A 21,593-nucleotide genomic window follows, 5' to 3' on the forward strand; every position below is an offset into this window, starting at 1 on the left:
CACCTCTCCAAAGCTGAGGAGTAACAACTTCACATGATCCCTTTATTTCCATCTTAACCTTATGTGAACGAGGACCAACCACTGGGGATTGAGCCCAGCTGCTATTATGATTAAACAAATGCTGAGGTCTAAGAGGATCACCACGCTTGCCTCCTCTTCCTATTCCCAAACATCAGGCACTTTCCCAAATGGCATCTCTACCTCATCGGGCTCATTGAAGACACAGAAGGGTCCTTCATATTCTGGCTTGGGGGTAAATTCGAAATCTTCTATATCTTCTGAGACAATCTCCCTGTTGGTGATGAGGTAGCCCTGGGAAGTTCATTAGCAGTCAGTGTGAGTTACAGAAACAAAGCCTAAGACACACCTCCCACATGCAGCCTGGAGATTTTTGCTACAAAACCTTTGCAGCAACTTGAAACACCATGGCTTTCCCAAAAAAGACAGGCTACTTCATCCTAAGACTTGCCCGGAGGGCACAGAGTGGCTAGATGCCAGAATAGATTGCTTGTTCACTTGTGTGGACTCCATTCTCTCATTAGTCACCAAACAAATACTAACCACGAGTGGACACTGTTCAGGTTTGGAGACCAGACTTGGTCCCGGTTCACAGAGAGCTCACACTCCAGAAGGCACCCACTCACCTGACCATCAATCATATAGGAAATCATCATAATCTGGTCGGTCTCAGCATCTGGAAACTTGAGGGGCAGTTTGGTTGTCTCAATGTCAAATGCTAAAACCACGGGGTCCTGAAGGGACAAAATGTAGCATTAAGTTGGCCAAGAACCAAGCTGAGCTCTGGAGACCCTGGTGGTTCTCTTGACACCCATGACATCTCCACCTCTACTGCCAGTTACTAAAAGCAAGAGTTGAGCTGCTGTGGGGAAAGGTCCAGGAAAAAGCAGGACAGGCATCTTGGGGTGGATTGATCTACCATGATGGTATAAAAACTTGAACATACAAGATATGGCTGGAGCCACTGTTCACAGGAAAAGTCTAGAATTACAGAACACTTGAGTCTCAAGACACTTTAAAATGAATCACCTCATTTTGACCTTTATGACAACTTTGACAGGAGACTGTGATACAGAACTGACAATCTCATCTTAGATGTGAGAAAACAGAGTATAGACTATCCCAAGATCACAAAGCTGTTCCCGAACCAGTTTTGAATCCATTTTCAACCTAACATGCTGAAACCATGCTCTTAACCATCAAAAATGGAAGCCAGAGCTTTCCCTCCAATGTTCCGATCCAGCCTAGCTCAAATATTGACAGCACGCGATGATATATATGTGCAAGGTCAAAAACTGATTTTAAAAAACCCAATTACTTCAAAATTCTTTTAAGAAAGTATTTGAGGAAAGAGAAGCAAACCAATCTCAAAATCAAATTCACCTTTCACCTTTCTCGCCAGAAACAACTAGAAAGTTTAGGATGGAGGAAATGCAAGCAGTACTTACTGGTCGTTCAACGAGGTCATCACGGCGGGCAATTTCCACTGGAAAGGCGCTTCCTCGGTACCGGACATTGTACCAGTGAGCCTGAAGGACATGTGGTGCATTAACCAAAGACTTCTACACCTGTCCAGGGAAGCCTACTCTATGGATCTATCCTTCAGTATCACCTCCTGGCTGTCAGTAGCAACAGCCCACTCACCACGTGGATCTTCAGGTCGATGGAGAGACGGATGTGGTAAGGTACATCATACTCTCGCATGTCCACAATGTTGTCCAACTGGTCGGCAATCTTCTTAGAGGTTTCCTCTTCATCAAAAATTACACTGCCCCCTTGCAGAACACTGCAGAATAAAGAGAGCAGCTTTTTCAACTATACTCTGCTAGGGACTGAATCGGGGAAAGGCCAGAGTCCAAACAATGTAAACACAAAGGTTTACAAGGTGGCTGAGATGATCAGGACAGGCCCTTCTTAAGGAATGACCTTGGATGACCCCCATCCGACCAAGCAGCAGGCCACGGACACAAGGAGGTTCAGTACACTTAGGACGTGCATTTTATTGGATGTAAGTTCCACCCCAATTAAAAGAGCAAAGAAAGGAGACTATTACTCGAAAGGCATGTCTACAGACATGACCCACCTTCACTGAGGTTATTTCTTCATCAAGAAAACAAAGATGACAGGAACAGGCCCACCCAGCACAAGCATCATAAGGTAACGTGCTCATAAGCTCTTAGCATGGTGAAGTGACTGGTAAACAGTAACTACTTCTGCATCATAATTATTCTTACCATATCTAAGTGGGAATCACTGTCACTAGAATGTTCACTCCAATATTAGTCCACTAAGCTTCCAAATACTGAATGGACTATTAAGGGGAAGAAAAAGGCAGTGAGTTTTAGAGAAGGCTCAGGCCTCTGGGGACTCAGTCTCCAGATACAACTTGCAGTGTTCTGAAAAATCATTAATGAGCCACTGGGCAGGGGGTGCTGGTGCAGAAACATCCAGGGTCCCAAACTGATCTACTTTTGCCAGAGGATACGATTAGCTCTCTTCTAAAATCCTCATAAATTTCTGCATGTCTTTTTTTAGTTGATTTACAATGTTGTGCTAATTTCTGCTATACAGCAAAATGACTGTTATATACATAAACACATTCTTTTAAAAATCATTTTCCATTATCATTTATCACAGGATGTTGAATACAGTTTCCTGTGTTATACAGTGGGACCTTGTTGTTTATCCATCCTATATATAATCGTTAGCATCTGCTAACCCCAAACTCCAGATCCACTTCTGCCCCGTGGCAACCATAAGTCTGTTCTCTATGTCTGCGAGGTTATTTTTGTTCCATAGATAAGTTCATTTGTCAAATTTTAGATTCCACATATTAAGTATTATCACATGGTATTTGTCTTTCTCTTTCTGATTTACTTCACTTAGTATGATAATCTCTAAGTCCACCTTGGCTGCTGCCAATGGCATTATTTCATTCTTTTTTATGGCTGAGTAGTATTCCACTGTATATATGAACCCATCTTTATCCATTCATCTGTTGATGGACATTTAGGTTGTTTCCATGTCTTAGTTACTGTGAACAGTGCTGCTGTGAACACAGGGGTGAATGTATCTTTTTGAATTATAGTTTTATTTGGATATATGCCCAGGTGTAGGATTTAGGATTGTTGGATCATATGGCAACTTTATTTTTAGTTTTTGGAGGAACCTCCATACCGTTCTCCATAGTGGCTGGACCAATTTACATTCCTACCAATAATATAAGAGCATTGCCTTTTCTCACACCTTCTCTAGTGTTTGTCATTTGCAGACTTTTTAACGACAACCAGTGTGAGGTGGTACTTCATTATAGTTCTGATTTGCACTTCTCTAACATTTAGAAATGTTGTGCATCTCTTGATGTGCCTATTGCCCATCTGGTATGTTGAAGGCATCATACTTCTATTTGCCAAGATTTCTTCTTAATCTCTTACCCTGTTTCTTATTACTGTTGATATTTAAATGTTTAATGAACAGTGTGTGTTGTCCTTTATTTAAATTTCTCTGTATAATAACCAGGATTCTCTAGAGACAATGTGCTACATAAATCTAGATATTTAATAAAATTTGCAGACATCTTAATGCTTTCTAAAAACCATGAAATCAGACTCTGTTATGGTGGTGGGATTAGAAATCTAAAATGTCTTTATTGTTACAGAAACTCAGTTTGAAGCCAAATCTATCCCCATGTAAGAAAGAAGGGACAGCTGAACTATAACCTGGGAATCCACCATTAATTTAACACAAAGGGAACATATGAGAAAGTCTAACTAGTTGCTCAAAAGTGTTTCGCACTGAACAAAGCCAATCATTACGGTAGCTTTATTGCTGAGTTTTCCCATGTCCTATTCATCTTGTAAACTTAGGAAAAATGGGAAACAGTCCTATGGACCAACTGGCTGCTTTGCTTATGTGAACAAAGCCTACCTGGAGAGCATAGTTGTGTAGGCATCACTGGTATGACTCTGGTCCCGGTTTTTCTTCACAGCTGGGGAGATCTCCTTCCTCACTTTGACGAGGTCCTCCACAGTGTTGAAGGACAGCTTAATGTAATTTCGTTTCAAACCAACCAAGTGATTTGGCTACAGAGTGAAGAGACGGTGTTCATGAGTTCAAGAGAAAAAAATACTACGTTGGAGAGAGAAAATAAATAAGGGGAGAACGAGTCAACAGTACATAAATGAGTTGAAGAGTTGGCAACTCCAAAGCAACTTGTTCAACTCTGCATGTGGCACCAAAGACACCACTAGAGTTTTGAGGAGGAGGTGGGGACAGCCATGGAAGTCCATCATCTCTGCTGCCTCACAGGTACCAAGCATGTCCTCCCCCACCTCACCCCACGGACGAGCAGACCCAGCCTAATTCACCCAGAAAGGGCTGGGTCATACTCACCAAGTCCAGATCCTCCTTAGGGACAGTCTCTACTTTGGCAATTTTACCCTGAAACTTCTTAGAAAGAAAAGATGAAACTTCTCGCTCACAACCCTAAATCAGGATCAGAATGAAAAGACATCCCATTAGTAAAATCTATTTCCTCCCTTGCCTGTTTCTCTAGAAGCCTCTTTATTTCCAGTTTTGACTCTCCCCACAAAACGAAGCTCAGGTCATTTGACCTAATGCCATCAACGACAGACCTACCTTTCTGGTCGCAATGTAGAAATATGGCTTGTAGGGCAAGGCCACCTGTAAGAATCACAGCCCATGTGGGGTGATGACAAAGAAAAAAAGGAGAAAAATGAAGATAGGCTGTTTTTATTATACCTTTGAGCAGCCTAGATTCAATGCATCATTGACCTGGACATATCTTAAGAGAAATGATACAACAGAAAATTAGACTTGCACATATCACAAGGGCAAGAGTCTAAGAGACACAGTACTGCTCATCTTTCAGTCTTCCTGAGCTAGCTTCTCTTAGGACATCTTAAGTGGTGACTAGTGTGGCTCCATGGGGCCCATGTTCCTAAAGAGCTTTGGGCAGCTGCCTGCTACAAGTCTCCCATAATCCCTCTCTCCTCACAGCTGCAGAGCTAAAAGGACACCTATCATTTTGGGCCCAATTATGCCTCATCACTGAGGGGTTTTTAGCTTCTTTGGATTCAAGGGCCTTACCTTAAATCTGCTCCCATCGTCTTGAATAAAGTAGTAATCCACAGCACTAACTAAGCGTTTATCTTCATCTAAAATCTCAGTCTGCAAGAGAGTCGGTCAACAAGAACACAAGGTTTTCCTCTACAAAGTACAAGAGCCTTTTCTTCCTTCTCTAGGAAACTGAGTACTTTAAAAACAAAGTCTTTCTCTACCTTTGCATAAACCCTACCAGACCCATTCACAAGATTTGTGTCATAACAGCATCCAGATGGGAATATCTCTGTCTCCTCATCTTTGAAAGCTTTATTCTTATGGGTAACAGGGATGCCCCTCACCTTTGTTATCCCAGTGACCTCTTAATGACCCGGAGAAGACCCCGAGAAGTTAAAGAGGAAACCCGGAGAGCTGCAAACAATCCCATCTCTACCTGGATGGTCCACAACATGTTCCCGCCAGGTGTCACCTGCTCTTCAGTAAGGGCTGTGCTGCCCTTCTGAATGGGAGGAGGATATGGAGGAAAAGCACAGGTGCTTACAGGGTGCATGTTGATGAGCCAGCCTGTCTTCTCACCAGGCTCCTTGAGTCTCTCAAAACCAAACCGCAGATCCATCTTATCTGTCCACTGACTGCGCTCCAGGCGCTTGAGTGCCGAGACAGAGGAAGAGGAGCCATCATCCCTGAGTGAAAAGAGGGAAATCCAGTCTCCACCGATCATGACACTCTACACCCGCAACCCTCAGTCCACCCAGTATAAGCATTTCAGACGTGACATGGTAGGAGCATCCCCGAAAAGTGCTCATTAAGAAAACAGGACTCATAGGAAAAATATGACTGGGACGTCATATTGTTTGATGTCATACTCACGTCAAAACTTGTTTAACTATGTAACCAGAACACTAAGAAAAACAACAATCTTGGCTGGACATGCCGCCTCATGGGGTAGTTAAAAAGGAAAATGCATCAAGTCCAGGATTGCAATCTTGAGCATTTATTCCTGACGAAAGAAAACTCATGTTCACACAAAAAACTCGTATGTGCATATTCACTGCAACTTTGTTCATTATAGACAAGAAGTGGAAACAACCCAGATACTCTTCAACAGGTGAATAGTTAACCTGTGTTATATCCTTCCCACGGAATACAATTCATCAGTAACAAACTTATTGATACATACAATAACCTAGAATGGTTTCAAGGGAATTAGCCTGAGTGAAAAAACCAACTCCCCCAAATTACATACTTTATTCCACTTATATAGCATTCTTTAGAGATGGAGAACGGATTAGCCATCAGTGGGGGAAGGGAGATGGCTGTGGCTATAAAAAGGTAGCATGAGGGACCCCTGGGTCAGAACTGTTCTGTGGCCTGACTGTGCTGTTGGTCATGAATACAGAAAGTGCACAGAACTAAATCTACACACACACAAACGAGTGTTCATGCACTGCTGTATCATGTCAATTTCCTGGTTGTGACTCTAGTTATGTCAGCTGTTATCACTGGGGGAAACTAGGTTAAGGGATCTCTGTGTAATTTCTTACAACTGCTGCTGCTGCTGCTAAGTTGCTTCAGTCGTGTCCGACTCTGTGCGACCCCATAGACGGCAGCCCACCAGGCTCCCCCGTCCCTGGGATTCTCCAGGCAAGAACACTGGAGTGGGTTGCCATTTCCTTCTCCAATGCATCAAAGTAAAAAGTGAAAGTGAAGTCGCTCAGTCGTGTCGGACTCCTAGCGACCCCATGGACTGCAGCCTACCAGGCTCCTCCGCCCATGGGATTTTCCAGGCAAGAGTACTGGAGTGGGTTGCCATTGCCTTCTCCGTTACAACTGCTAAGAACCTACAATTATCTCAAAAAGTTTTCTCTATTTTTAAAATGATGGTACCCAAACTTATTATTAGTTTGTTTCTTGCAAAAAATGCAATTAACCGTATTTGACCACACAGGATTTTCAGAACTTGGGTTTGATCCATGGTCTGGGAAGATCCCACATGCCATGGAGCAACTAAGTTGGCGCACCACAACCACTGAGCCTGTGCTCTAGAGTCCAGGAGCCCATGTGCAACTACTAAAGCCGGTGGATATGGGCACCCTAGAGCCCATATTCCCCAACAAGAGAAGCCACCGCAACGAGAAAGCCTGCTCAATGTAACTACACAGTAGCCATGGCTCACTGGTTCTCTGCAAGTAGAGGAAAGCTCCCGCAGCAATGAAGACCCAGCACAGCCAATAAAGAAGTAAATAAATAATTTTTTTAAAAAATAAAGAATGACCAAGTTGGAGACTAGTTCTACTAAAAATCAGTGGTGATGATTAAATCACGATACATATGATGGGCAGACAGAATTTTTTGTAGAGTGTATGGTTGATAAATAACATTTGTGATATTTATTGAAGACCAACAGAAACAGAGAAATACTCACTTTTCGTTGTCTTCAAGATAAAATTCTGTAACGTCAGAGTTATTTGAAATAAGCTGAATGAACTAATTCACTTGTGTTTTCAAGTCATGTAATTTGAGTTGGAAAAATATTTACTGAACACTTTTCAAGGCGCTCATACAACCACCGAGGTGGCTGCAGCACATCTAGGAAAGTGCATTTCACGCTGCTAAGTCGCTTCAGTCGTGTCTGACTCTGTGCGACCCCAAAGACTGCAGCCCACCAGGCTCCACCGTCCCTGGGATTCTCCAGGCAAGAACACTGGAGTGGGTTGCCATTTCCTTCTCCAATGCATCAAAGTGAAAAGTGAAACTGAAGTCGCTCAGTCGTGTCCAACTCTTAGCGACCCCAGAGACTGCAGCCCACCAGGCTCCTCCGTCCATGGGATTTTCATGCTAGGAAAGTGAAACAAGGATGGCTGCAGTGTGCTGGGCTGCACAGTTCAGTGTCCGAGTGCAGAGACAGCAGTGTTCCATGCTAAGCCATTTTTCTTTTAGCTGGCTTATAAACACTGAAAGGTAGCTCTAATTTCTATACAGCAAAGTCAATAATCATGTTTCTACAGAGTTGTTTGCTTTAAATGCATAACACAAGAAGCAAGGTCCTGGTTTATGACTGTTGAGTACAGGAGAGAAAAGTGTAGCCTGCCACCTGAGATTGGAGGGGAGCACTGGTACAGGCACTCAGATAACAGAGCCAACAGGGCACATATCTGTGCCACACTCCAGCCAAGGGCTCTTTCCTTCTCTACTGAAGACTTGTTTAATTCTACTCGATTCTGATCCCCTTGCCTAGGGAAAACTGCAAATGAACCAATACAATCTCCACATTTTACTGATATTCTTCTGTTTACTAACTACATGTGAGCAAACTAGGGTTACAGAAATACCTGTTGTGGTAGAATGAACTGTACCTTAAAAGCACGATATATCGTGCTCGCTTCGGCAGCACATATACTAAAATTGGAACGATACAGAGAAGATTAGCATGGCCCCTGCGCAAGGATGATACGCAAATTCGTGAAGCGTTCCATATTTAAAAAAAAAAAAAGCACGATATATCTTCTGGGACACCTGAGTCTGGATGTTGGAAGAACCACATATGGATAAAAATGGGGATATAACATTGTTCAATGTGAGAGGAACTATCTCAGCTGAGAAGGGAAATCACTTCCCAGCTCAGTTACATCTGCCTCAAACCTCCCAAGCCTTTCTCTGCTTAGGGTTAAATAACTTTATACAGATTTTATTATAAACCTTAAATTAAGTACTTGACAAAGACTTTCCATCAACAGAACTATCCAAATCTATTTTGATTCCAGAGATTAGAATAATCCCAAATTGTTCACAATCTTTTAATTTCACAGGTGTGATCCCATCTAGATAGAATACAATAATTATGGCTTATCCATCTTCAAAACAGAATAATTACCATATTGCCATTCCAACTTAAAAAGCAAATGCTATTAATAGTTTCTTCTTTAAACTGCAGTTCTGAGATTCTGGCCCCTGTATATTTTGGGCTGAAGGCCTCTTTATTAGTTAAGCCAACTATATTCTCCACTCCTCAAAAATGTACAGCTAAGAATCCATACCCCATGACTTTTTGTCTTAATGTAAATAAATGAGCTACTTTTAAATCAATGAGCAGAGGAAAAAAAAAAATGTATGTGTCTAGAATGGTGCAGTCTAAGAAAGGAAGCAGTCTAAGAAAGCTAAATATACAAAACAGAAACTAGAGAAAAAAAAAGATCTGAACCAAGCCTGTGCAGAATTCATGTCTTTAATTACTGTAACATGATTCATTAGTTATTAATTTATAAACATAAGTGGTCAGAGAATTTTGCTTAAGAAAAACTCCTTTGCCTGAAGATATTCCTTGGGTCACCTACACCTGAAGAACAGAATGATCTATTTCAAGATGAGGACCCTTATTTTTCACAAAAAATTATAGCCACCTGCTGTAGAGAATAATGACAGCCCCCACACCAAAGATGTCTGTGTCCTAATCCAAGGAACCTCTGTTATATTACATGACCAAAGCGAGTTTGCAGGTGTGATGACTTCAAGTATTTTGAGATGGGGATTATCTGGGTGGACCCACTGTAATCATAAGGTTCTTTATAAGAGCCAGAAATTAGAGACAGAGAGAGTGAGGCTGGAAATGTGACAGTGTTGTTTTTGAAAACAGAGGAAGGAGCCTCTACAAACTACAAAGGGCAAGAGAAGAGATTCTCCCCTAAAGCTTTCAGAACGAACAAAACCCCGTCACATCTTAATTTTAAGGGCTTCTGACCTTGGAACTAAGTCAGAAGCTGTTCTCCTTACTCCGCAGCCTCGCCGAAAACTGCGGTCAGGGCCGCCCCGACCGCGCGAGGCAGTGGGGCTGGACCCTTGCGGCCCCACCGCCCTCACTCCAGCACAAGACGCGCCGACCACGGGCCTGCGGCGCCGACCGGAGGTTAGGCTGCAAGGCCTCCGCGCGCTCCTAGCATAACCGGATACCCTCAGCTACTACCCTGAGAACTCGTGCGCAGCGCAGCACCAGCAGGAGCCAGGCTCTGGTGCGTTCCTCCTCCCCGCCCCCGTCTTAGAACCGCCCTTTCCCCGTTGCGCTGCCGCCGGGCCGCAGGCGGAGGGCCTCGGACACAGCGCCAACAAGGAGACGGCGGGGAGAGGGGGCAGCTTCGGAGAGCTGCCGGACTCTCAACCAGGAGCCCACGTCGGGCGGCCGAGTGGAGCGCCGCAGGCGCTCTCGCCGGTGCTTAAGGACGACGCGCGCGCGCGCTAAGGAGGGGGCGCTGCTGCGCCGCCAGGCCGAAAGGAAGGTCCTCGGGGCCCGCCTGCCACCTGTCTCACCGGCTGGGCTCCCCGTCCGCGCCCGGCTCCGCGCGCAGTCGCCCGGTATTCCTCAGAACCATAGCACTGCCGCCGCCGCCGCCACTTCACTGTAGAAATTTGGCGCGCTCGCAATGACTCTCGCGAGAAGCCGGAAGCGCCCCACCGCCCAATCAGGAGGCTCGTCGCACCCCGCCCCACAAAGCTCCAATCGCCGCCGGCGCCCGAGGGGGAGGTGGCCGGTTAGGGAGTCCGGGAAAAGTGCGCGGAGGTGCGCGTTGCGTAATCAGGGGTCTGTACCCGGCGGCACTGCGGGACGCGGCGGGGCGGGAAATGTCCGGCCGTCCCCGCCCCGCGCCCTGGGCCCAGCGCCCGGCAAGCCAGGAGTGGGGTCCGTGCCCCCCGGTGGGCGTGGACCGGGGAAGACGATGGCGCCGGCGGCGTCGAAGCTGCGGGCGGAGGCTGGACTAGGGCCGCTCCCGCGGCGGGCACTCTCCCAGTACCTGCGCCTTTTGCGGCTCTACCCAGTACTCACCAAAGCGGCCACCAGGTCTGCGCGGAGCGGCGGAGGAGGGCACGAGACGGGGCCGGGGTGGGGGTGGGGGGGTGCGAGGGTGGGCGCGGCCCAGAGCTCGGTCGGCCGGTGACCCAGCCCCATAAGTGCATCCAACGTGGGGGTTTGAATGTGGAAGGCAAAATCCCGGTGTGTCAAAATGACCCTCCAGATGCCTTAAATTAACCAGAACTCTTAGCACGTGCTGTTCTGTATATTTGGTTCCGAGCTGTAACTCGTAAACACCCTAAAATGTGGACCCAGGGACCAGACTAAAGGAGTGCACGAGCTGAAGGACCTGTTGCAGATCTCGGGTCTCCGGCCCCTCTGCCCCGGAGGTGGCGGTCGTCCGGGGTAAAAGGGCCTGGGGGAAACATCTGTCACCCGCTCGGCTCTGCGCAGGTTCTGCAGCTACCTTCCAGTTCGTTAGTACCTGCTCTTGTTTTGAGGCTAGGTTAGACTGGGGCTTCCCTGGTGGCTCAGTCGGTAAAGAATCTGCCTGCAATGCAAGAGACCCGGGTTCTTGTTTTGAGTCCAGGATAGGCTGGGGATTCCCCGATGGCTCAGTCGGTAAAGACTCTGCCTGCAATGCAAGAGACCCGGGTTCTATTCCTTTGTCGGGAAGAGCCCCTGAAGAAGGAAATGGCAACCTATTCCAGTATTCTTACCTGGGAAATCCCATGGACAAAGGAGCCTGGCGGGCTAGGGCTACAGGCCCTGGGGTCCTAAGAGTCGCACAGGACTTCCCGACTAAACCACGACCACCACAGGATGGACTAAATGGGTTGAGGAAGGGCGAGGAAGGCTAGACTGGGTAGGAGGTGTTAAGACATGCTTCAGCAGCTTTGCATTTGGGAGAAAGCTGACACAGTGCCCTCCTTGCTCGTTAGGTGAGCCCTTTGATTTGGAGTACTAAACATTTTATGAGACATCCCCTCTTCCTTTTAATTAATCCGTTTTACAAGTTTTTCCCCTTTTATTAATATAGCCTTTCATACATGTGTACAGCTGCTTCCTGTCTGGGGGAGCATTAGCGATGATTGAGATAAGTAGGTCCTGTCCCTACCCTCACGGATCTTGCATTCTAGTAAAGAACTAGTCAAAAAGTAGATAAATGTATAACACAGATAAAGTGGTCAGGGAAGTTTTATTTGAGGAGGTGACACTTAAATAGAAGGCTGAAGAAGGAACAGGCTGTACAAAAAAGGGAATCAGGGCACAGCAGGAGCAGAGGTCCTGCGGGAGGAGCAATCTAATAGTGGTGGAGTGGAAGACAGGCCTGTGTTCCTGGAGAAAATGAACAACAACCAAGAGAGAGGAAGAGGAAGAAGTAGTGAAAGATCAGATCAAGAGACTCCATGTCTCGTCCAAGAATTTTGGACTTTATAGCTTAGAAACCTTCTCAGAATGCAGGTATAGACCAATTATTGACTGGCTGGGCCCGTCTCCACCTTTCTATTTTAAAGTTTTATTGTGATGATTGTAGATTTACATGTGCGTGTGTGCTAGGTTGCTTCTGTCATGTCCGACTCTGCGACCCTGTGGACTGCAGCCCACCTGGCTCTTCTGTCCATGGGATTCTCCAGGCAAGAATAACTGGAGTGGGTTGCCAGTCCCTCCCCCAGGAGATCTTCCCGATCCAGGGATCGAACCCATGTCTCTTGCGTCTCCTGCATGGCAGGTTCTTTCCCACTAGTGCCACCTGGGAAGCCCCAGATTCACATGTAGTTGAAAGAAACAACACAGGGAGATCCCTTGTATACTTTCCCCAATTTCCCCCATTGGCAACATTCTGTAAAACTGTAGTATCACAACCAGGACACTGCATAGATAACAGACCATAGGACTTATTCAGATTTCCCCAGCTTTTCTTGTTCTCCTCTGTGACTGTAGGTGTTAAGTTCTATGCAGTTTTGTCACATGTATAGGTTTGTGTGTCTACCACCAGAGTCAAAATACAGAAAATTTTCGTCATAAGGAACCCTTGTGTTGCCCTTTTATAACTACACAGGGTAACGTTTCCCAAAATTATAGGATAGCATCACAATCCAGGTATGACACTTACACAACCCACCGATTGGAAATCTTACCATGCTTCTGTGTGTGTATTAAGTTCTGCCGTCTCCACCTTTTCATGCAGGGAACTTACATTTCGCTGCTCTGATAAGGGTTCATCTCCACCCATCCCCAGCATGTTCTTCGAACCACTGTGCTAATTATGTGCAGGAATAGATATCCGCCCCCCAGTCCCGGTAGTTCACTTCTGTTTTCTGAATACCCCTTTCTCCACAGTGGCATTTTGTCAGCACTTGGGAACTTCCTGGCACAGTTGATTGAGAAGAAGCAGAAAAAAGAAAACTGTTCTCAAAAGCTAGATGTCAGCGGGCCTCTCAGATATGCCATCTATGGGTGAGTTCCATAAAGGGACCGGTTTACTCAGTAGCAGGCTAAGTGCGACAAAGCTAGGATATCAACACCTGGAATTACCTAATTTGGAAAAGTAATTTTTAAAAAAGCATTGAAGTCATCATGAGAGAAAAATCAGAATGATATACGTTAGCTTCACTTGTTTTGTAGTTTTATTTGGTTTTTATTTTGAATTGCATGGGTGAGGGTGGCCATAGTAATTGAGCTGAGAGGCCTGAGGGCACCTAAACCTGAAATCGACTTCAAGACCCAAAGACTCTGAAAGAGGGAAACAGACTCAAATATGACCAGTTAGTTTCTGTTGTTAAATTCAGAGCATAACCATTCAGAAAAGAAATCCTTAGGTATCCTGAAAATTGTCATTTCTGAACTACTTTTTAAATTGCAAAAGCACAGAGATTCAGAAGTTTTATCTATTAAATCCACCCCGAGTTCTCTGGCCAACAACACTGTTTGTATAGATGTAGTATTTAGAAATCTTTTGCAATAGGATTGATTTTTTTCAATTCAAAATTCACAAATAACATTTTTGTATTGTAGGCATGCTAACTTGAGTCATCACAGCTTTTCCCATAATGTATTTAAAGTCCCAATCCCTCCAAAGAGGGGTTGGTAATCCCTCCACCTGGGAGTGATTCTGATGCATTCCCCTTATCCAGTCACAGTTTTCCATCCTCAAGACTTCCTGTTTTTCTTCCTCCTGAGAAGCGCTGCTCTGGGCCAGTTAACATTCCGTGAAAGGGTGGAGAAAGACGAGGGAAAACCACTTTTTTAAAGGCTTGGCACTGTGGAGCTGGAAGGCCCCTGGGCCCCTGCTCATCTTTTGATTCTGGATTTCATGGAGTCTAAGATCTGTTGATCCAGTAGACATAGTGGCAGGGTTCACTTTTCTTCCTGAGTACACTGTGCTGTTTGGAATGAAAAATAATACAGACAAGCCAGTGCACAGCACCAGATCTCAGCCCTGATAATGATCGGAGAGAGTTTGATAAAAAGCTCTGACACCCGGGATGCTTCTGTTTATTTACCGAGCACCTTCTCTGAGCCAGGCCCTGTTCCAGACAGAGCAGTGAACAGACAGACACAATCCTGTCTTGTGGCATTTACCTTCTAAGGGTGAAGAGAGGGCACTGTATAAACAAAGGAGACCATGACATCCAGTGATAAATGCTTTGAAGAAAATGGACAGGGCCTGGAATAGAGAGTGGCTGGGACAGTGGTAGGTTCGTTATTCAGGACAATTGGAAGGAACTCTCTGAGCCAAGTGTTGAGAAGGAGCCAGCCATGTGATGACAAGGGGGTGCAAAGCAGGAACAAGCCTGGTCTGTCAGAGGCAAAAATGAATGCCTGGAGCAGATGCATTGAAAGCATGTTTTCTAGAAGGGCCACACAGACCTCTGTAGTCAGTGCTGAGGGACTCCAGGGAGGCAGGTTTTAGGATCCGGGGTTTGAGGGTGAAGGGTGTATCCAACTCACCCCCACCGCGGGCCTCAGGTTTTTTTTTACAGGGCCACTGGGTCACTTCTTCTACCTCTTGATGGAGCGCTGGATCCCTTCCGAGGTCCCCTTGGCAGGCATCAAGAGGCTCCTCCTGGACCGCCTTCTCTTCGCACCCGCCTTCCTGTCTTTGTTCTTCCTTGTCATGAACTTCCTGGAGGTTGGTCTCTAGCACTCATGCACGCCAGCTATTCTTTGGCATAAGGATAACGTGGTTGGAATTCAGAGGGTCTCTGAACTTTTGAGTCAAGTTGAAGTTTCACATTGTCCTCTATGAAATATCAGAAGCAAAGCACAGTAGTATTAGCAGTACCTGTTGGCCTGATGTAAGCGTCCCAGATAGAGAGGGCTGTCACATGTCCATTGTCACAGTTACCCCAGAGTATTGTTTATGCTCATCACTCCCTACACCTTTCGGCAGGTCTTATCACTGAATGTGTTAGTGAAGAAGCACATATACTGGTTTATAAGAATGTTTCTGAATGTTTCGATAGCTGTTCAGTTCAATTCAGTTCAGTTGCTCAGTTGTGTCCAACTCTTTGCAACCCCGTGTTCTGCAGCATGCCAGGCCTCCCTGTCTGTTACCAACTCCCATACTTCAGTATAATTGATTTCTTTGTACTTCCACATATTTTATTATACATTTCAAAACATTCTGGGAAGTGGATGCATGGGCTTCACCAGACACCAGAGGGGTCCATGGACCTTGCAGAACCCTGTGCTCACTCGGGGTGTGGACATCACAAGTGCTCTGAAGAGTTAACTTATCAGCATAGACTTAACATGGCAATGGAAAACTTGAGAGGTGTGTTCACCCAACCTCATTCCCACTACCTACCACCCTCACCATCTCCTTTCCGTCCTCTGTGTGCTGAGATGTGTTACGTTCTACCCTGGAAGTCATTTGTTTCAACCAATCACAGCAAGTAAACACTTCTCACTTGGGTTTTATTTTGAAACCACATCTCAAGTTCTTGTTAGTAAGGAGGACACCCATTGCTGTCTAAAGTGATCCTGGTGGGAGGTAGGAAAGATGTTTAAACTTCCCTGTGATTCCTAATAAGTCCCTAATAGTAAAAAAAAATATCTGGGGAGTCCTTAGGAAATCAGATAGGAGAAAGTGGAAGGGTGCCTGTGTTAGGATTGAGGGTACCACAGCAGTTTCTCCCTATTTTTTCCTTCCAAATAGGAAGTGAGTATATTTTCATTAAAAAATAAATACCCTACATGGATAAGGCAGATGTTACCAAGGCACATAAAGTTCCCACCACATAATGACACATGTGAGACCACACTCTCCATACGGCACACACACTACAAGCTGCTTCCACGTCTGGCATTCTGTGATCCAGACGTGCACCTGTCCCTGTTGTATAGGGATTCCGTCATGGTCAATTCCTAGAATTGTTATCCAAAAAGGCTGTCCTTGTCTGTCCTCCCTACAGTGGTGCAGAATGATAGCATCAGCTGACATCTCTTGAGCACTGAGCTCTGCATCCAGTGCTTCAGGTCTTTGAGCCTAACATCAATCCACTTGACAGCTGAGGAAGCTGAGGCCTTCAGTTATTTACGGGGTAAATACTGGCCTAAGGTGCTGTAACTGTGAGTCACTGAGTCGGGATTCAGACACAAGCTTTGTGATCCCAGAGACCTCTAAACTCTTGTTGTGGAGCACAAGCTCTAGGCAAGCAGGGTCAGTAGTTGCAGCTCTCCAGCTCTAGAATGTGGGCTCAATAGTAGTGGTGCCAGACTCAGTTGCTGTGCAACATGTGGAAGCTTCCCGGACCAGGGATCAAACCCATGTCCCCTGCACTGGGAGGCAGATTCTTAACCACTGCCCAACCCGGGAAGTCAGGTGAGAAATATTTTCTGTATCTTTATGAGGTTGGGTGTCTTTTTATATGCTTATCTGTATTTCTTCCACTAACTCTGCTCATTTTCTCTTAGAATGTTTGCATTTTTTCTTTCTTATTTGTATGTTTGTACCTATTAAGGATATCCATCCTTTGCCAAATAAAAGTCACAGATATTTTTACCATTTTTAGGTGTTTGTTTTAACTTCATAAAAATGTTTGTGTAAGTTATAGAAAGTATCTTATAGTGTCCTTCTCCATACAAAAGCTTAAAAAGTCATGTATTCAAATCTTCTAGTCTTTTCCTTCATAGGCTTCCTTAAAGGAAGATACTGGAAATATTTTCCTATATTTTCTTCTTCTACTCTTATGATTTTATTTTGTACATTTCGATAGGTCCAAAGATAATATTTTCCTATGCTTTCCTGTAGTATTATGTGTTTTTAATATAGTGTGAGATATACTTTGGTCTATGGGCTTCCTGGGTGGGTCAGCGGTAAAGAATCCGCCTCTCAATGAAGGAGATGTGGATTCAATCCCTGGGTGGGGAAGATCCTCTGGAGGAGGAAATGGCAACCTATTCCACTATTCTGGGAAATCCCATGGACAGAGGAGCCTGGTGGGCTACAGTCCATGGAGTCTCAACACACTTCAACGATGAAACCACCACTGCCACCACCAGACTTTTTAATTGCCCTAACTGTACAGAATTTTAAAAATCTCTAGTAAAGCAAGCCTTCCTTTCTTACTCTTTTTCATGATGGGTATTCTTGTGCATCTATCCTTCCAGGTGACATTTAGAATCATTTACTGGGGTCTATTTTTTAAAAAGAACTCCTGACAAGTTTTGATAGGAAATGCATCAACTTCGGAGGTTATTCTGGAAAGAACTGACAGCTGAGCCATCAGCAGCTGCAATTCTGGTGCCCAGGCCAGCAGTGTGAATCACACCATCATCAACTCAGCTCTCAGGGGTCTCGGGCAAAGGTCACACACAATGAGAGCACTGTTCCGATGATCTTCCTACTGGATTGTTAGTTCATCTGGCTGTATCACTGATCAAGCACACGCATGTGCTATGTCCATATAAATGGAACAAAACATGAAGTTTTAAAGAAATCATTGAGTTAGGCTTTGGGGTCCTTCGTCTAGAAGGCCGGTATTGCTCATGGTCTGCGTTTCCCCACCTTTGCAGGGGCAGGACACCGCCGCTTTCGCTGCCAAGATGAAGAGCGGGTTCTGGCCAGCGCTGCGGATGAACTGGCGAGTGTGGACACCTGTGCAGTTTATTAACATCAACTATATCCCTGTGCAGGTGAGGCCAGCCAGCTGCCAGCGTGGAGCCACAGGGGGCTTCAAGCTCCCCTACAGCCCAGCCTTTTTCCCGAGCCTTGGGTCATCCCAGGTTCTGGATTCCTCCTGAGGCTTTTCTCTCTGCTCCGAGTTGTTACCATTACTGGATTTGAGGAGGCAAAGCAACACAGTGGGGCCCAAGCTGGGTCCACGCTGTGCCCCTTCATCCCAGGCTGTGCTCAGCTTTCTAGGGTTGGATGCCCACCCCCACCCCCCACCTCCAGGGCTTCACAGATTGCAGCCCAAGGCAGCCTCACCTGCAGGGACATCAGAGCCAAACCTGAGTGAGGCGGGGGCGGGCTCTGAGTGGTAAGGGGCACAATGTCTGGGCATGAACCAATTCACTGATCTCTGGCCGCTGGCCCTAGGCAGGCAGCTGAGGGGCCACCCTCCGGTTGGTTGAAGGCCCTGCCATTGTCCACTGTCCTCACACCCAGTATAGCTCACCTGTGACTGGGTCCCAAGACCACTGCCAGGTGGACGGGCTCACAGCTGAGATTTATTAGGGCCACACAAAAGGGATGTGCGACTGGATCCTGGGAAGCCATTGCAGGTGCCCCATGCTCCCTGCCCTGAGGGCTACGGGGAGCAAGCGATCATTTACCCACAAAATCAGCCAAGGCAATATTTCTGGCCCAGGGTTTTACTTGGGGCTGGCACATGGACACTGCTGCCTGCACCAGAGTTCCAGACTCCGGAGAGGAGAGCAGCCACTCAGCTTCAGCCACACTGATTTTGTAGGCACTTTAGGCCCAGGGAACCATTCTCATCAGGAGAAAGGTGGAAACCCACATCCAAGTTCCCAGACACCAACCTCTCAAACAGGCCTTTGCAGAAATTCCCAGGCCTCAGCCTGCTGTGTTGCCGTTTTTCTGCACACTATTTAAGTAATCTACCTGAAATTAGCTCATAAAAGCTGGTTTCCACCCTGCTTTAGATAGAGGAAAGACACCCGGGGCAAGAGCCCCCTTGGGAAAGAGTTACCTTGAAAGGGTGGGAAGGGGGAGAAAGGAGGGCTTGGTAGTCACACACCACACACACCAAGGATAGCAGAAGACCAGAGGCAGTGAGAGACAGCAGTTGCTGATGTTGGAAGTTAAAAATCGCTAAGTATCCATTAGCTTACATGACCTTTTCAAGAGCAATTTCAGTGGCTTGATGGGGCTGAAGCCAGATTGTTGAGGACTGAGTGGGTGAAAAAGTAGAAGATAAACTACAAAGTCTAACTACAAGTTTGTGAAGCATAGGGGGAAAACCGTAGTTAGCAGTGGTCCAGGGAAGGAGAAGGTTTGGCAGCTAGAAGAGTGGCCATGTGACAGGCACACGGCACCCCAGGCTGCCCCAGGGAGAGGGGTGGGGATGGGAGTGGCACATAAGCAGAGAGACACTTCTTCCCGTTGAGCAGAGGAGAGGAGGTCACTGTTGACTGGGGACCCCCGTTTCCTCTAGGAGGGAGGCGGGAAGGGCAGGGGAGGCTGATGGGTATTTTGAGGGGAATAAAGTAGTGGTCAGCTTGGCATTGTGAAAGATAGGAGAGGAAGCTGATTGGAGATGGGGGAGCCAGCAGAGGCTAAAGACCCAGGCAGGGGCCTGGGGCAGGTGAGAAGCAGGGAGGATCATGGTTTTTCAAGGGAGTACAACTGAGGAACAGGAAGGGAAGAAAACCGGGGATATGGACCACAGGTTCTAAGACATATAGAGAGTGAAATAAAGACATGAGAAAACAGAATGGCTGAGGATGTGGAGGGGCCTGTGGATGAGAGTAGAGAGGCTAGAAAATAGAATCCTTCTGAGTAGCTTAGGGGCAGTACTGCAAGCTTGGGGTCAGAGAGCTCCCTAAAAGGTGGTTGCAGGTGAGTGCTTAAGCGGCAGGGAGTTTATTCAACACGTATGTATTGAGCACCTGCTGTATGCCCTGTGGCTGTAGACTCTGGGCTAGAGCAATTAATGAGATAGGCCAGACTGCTACTTTCCTGGAGCTTATGTGCAGGGGAGACTCAGTAATTAACTAAAGGTGATTTTGGGTGGGAGTACGTCTGTCAGATCATTGAAGCAGATAGTGGCAACAGGATGGGTCTGAGTGAACTGGTCATGGAGTTGTCAGGGAGGAGCCGGGTGAAGCTACCCACATGATGTCTGGTCCTGGGGTAAGAGGCCTACCAGGAGCTGAAGTGATCAGTGAAGGAGTGTTTTCCCTACTGTCCAGTTAACATCATCAGGCAGGGAGACTGTCTTCCTCACCCTCTCTGCTGGAGCCCAAGCACAGTGCCTCATGCAAAGTAAAGACTCAGTAAATCCAGCAGTGGGTGGATGGGCTGACCAGTGGATGAGCGCTGTCCTGGGGGCCTCATACTTGATGAGTGTGCCCAGGGCCTTCCTCTTACTTTTTACCTTACCATCTGTTCTCTCTGGCAGTTCCGGGTGCTTTTTGCAAACTTGGTGGCTCTGTTCTGGTACGCCTACCTGGCCTCTCTGGGGAAGTGAAGATGACCTGGAGAGGGTGTCAGACATACTGATGACTGGGGTGGGGTGAGAGAACAGAAATAAGCCAGCCAGGCTCTAGATCATGAGATTCAAGATGACTCGAACATGATGGATGGAGAAAAAGAAATCTCTTAATGTCAGAATCGTGTTTTAAAAAGGCAATCGCTGTCCTCAGGTGGTGCTGCCCTAGAAACTTAAATATAGCAGAGATGATTTCACCTGTCACCTTGGATTGAATTATGATCACAATAAACTATAATGTAGCATTTTCAGTGGTGATTTTAATTTCTCAGAATAATTGCTGTTGTTTTGATAGAAATGAGTGACCAGAGGACTGCTCTTGGAATTTTTTAAATGTTTAAAAATTTGTAGTAAAATATATCACAATACAACTGTTTAGCTACTTGGCCCCATAGGGCAAGGGCCCCTTAGACCAAGACTTTCCCTGACCTTCTGAGAGGCCCTATATACCACCCTTTCCACTGGGTCTACTCTCCTGTTGCTCATTTACATTAGCCCTCCTTCCCTAGTTTTTCATTCTTAACATTCCTTCCTGATAGTCTCCCATCCTTATTTCATGGATACAATATCCCTTGGGATCTCAACTGTATATATTTTAAAATTTTCTTCCGTCTTGTGTGCTGTTTTCTGTTTTCACAGGGTTCTTTTTTTTTTTTTTCTATTTGATCTTTGTTGTTGTTCAGTCACTAACTCATGTCCAACTCTGCGACCCCATGAACTGCAACATGCCAGGCTCCCCCGTCCTTACTATCTCCCACAGTTTGCTCAAATTTATGTCCATCGAGTTGGTAATGCCATCCAACCATCTCATCCTCTGTCCCCTCTTCTCCTTTTGCTTTCAGTCTTTTCCAGCATCAGGGTCTTTTTCAATGAGTTGGCTCTATCCAGTCATTCCAATGAATATTCAGGGTTGATTTGATCTTTGTTTTACCCTATCAGGATTACCTGAAATGTCTGTAAATACTTGGATGTGTATCATTGTTAAAAGAGTCAAAGCCACTCAGACATTCTTTGGAAGATTTCTG

At 46.0% G+C, this 21,593-nt stretch overlaps 2 protein-coding genes and 1 non-coding gene across 4 annotated transcripts in view; 2 read left to right on the top strand and 1 right to left on the bottom strand.

The window, feature by feature from the left end:
• POLE (DNA polymerase epsilon, catalytic subunit) overlaps nt 1-10,531 on the bottom strand; it is a 61,062-nt gene extending 50,531 nt beyond the window's left edge. Inside the window, exons 1-10 of one of the 2 annotated variants that reach the window (XM_027567138.1) lie at nt 10,402-10,531; nt 5,642-5,783; nt 5,128-5,208; nt 4,657-4,701; nt 4,411-4,503; nt 3,946-4,100; nt 1,663-1,804; nt 1,467-1,547; nt 645-752; nt 202-312 (exon numbers count right to left, since the gene is read on the bottom strand). In XM_027567138.1, coding sequence (XP_027422939.1) covers nt 202-312; nt 645-752; nt 1,467-1,547; nt 1,663-1,804; nt 3,946-4,100; nt 4,411-4,503; nt 4,657-4,701; nt 5,128-5,208; nt 5,642-5,783; nt 10,402-10,463 — 1,020 coding nt within the window. In that variant the 5' untranslated portion in view covers nt 10,464-10,531. The remainder of the gene's footprint in view (nt 1-201; nt 313-644; nt 753-1,466; nt 1,548-1,662; nt 1,805-3,945; nt 4,101-4,410; nt 4,504-4,656; nt 4,702-5,127; nt 5,209-5,641; nt 5,784-10,401) is intronic. The other variant, XM_027567140.1, reaches the window with a different exon arrangement.
• Nucleotides 8,476-8,582, top strand: LOC113875189. The gene has a single exon (XR_003506190.1). It is a non-coding gene; the product is annotated as a U6 spliceosomal RNA (small nuclear RNA).
• Nucleotides 10,532-10,620: 89 nt separating the features above from the next.
• On the top strand, nt 10,621-20,819 carry PXMP2 (peroxisomal membrane protein 2). Its single transcript, XM_027567141.1, has 5 exons — nt 10,621-10,930; nt 13,226-13,342; nt 14,855-15,017; nt 17,906-18,025; nt 20,479-20,819. The coding sequence occupies exons 1-5, from the start codon at nt 10,809-10,811 to the stop codon at nt 20,545-20,547; spliced, it is 591 nt and encodes a 196-aa protein (XP_027422942.1). The 5' UTR covers nt 10,621-10,808; the 3' UTR covers nt 20,548-20,819.
• Nucleotides 20,820-21,593: the final 774 nt, after the last annotated feature.

This window comes from Bos indicus x Bos taurus, chromosome 17 (genome assembly GCF_003369695.1).
Source record: "Bos indicus x Bos taurus breed Angus x Brahman F1 hybrid chromosome 17, Bos_hybrid_MaternalHap_v2.0, whole genome shotgun sequence".
NCBI classification, from domain to species: Eukaryota; Metazoa; Chordata; class Mammalia; order Artiodactyla; family Bovidae; genus Bos; species Bos indicus x Bos taurus.

What these genes read in the sequence shown, in the direction of transcription:
- PXMP2 (XM_027567141.1), top strand. Translation starts at nt 10,809, where the DNA reads ATGGCGCCGGCGGCGTCGAAGCTGCGGGCGGAGGCTGGACTAGGGCCG. An exon ending in TTGTCATGAACTTCCTGGAG is followed by an intron (nt 15,018 to 17,905) that starts GTTGGTCTCTAG and finishes CCACCTTTGCAG; the next exon opens with GGGCAGGACACCGCCGCTTT. An exon ending in TCAACTATATCCCTGTGCAG is followed by an intron (nt 18,026 to 20,478) that starts GTGAGGCCAGCC and finishes TCTCTCTGGCAG; the next exon opens with TTCCGGGTGCTTTTTGCAAA.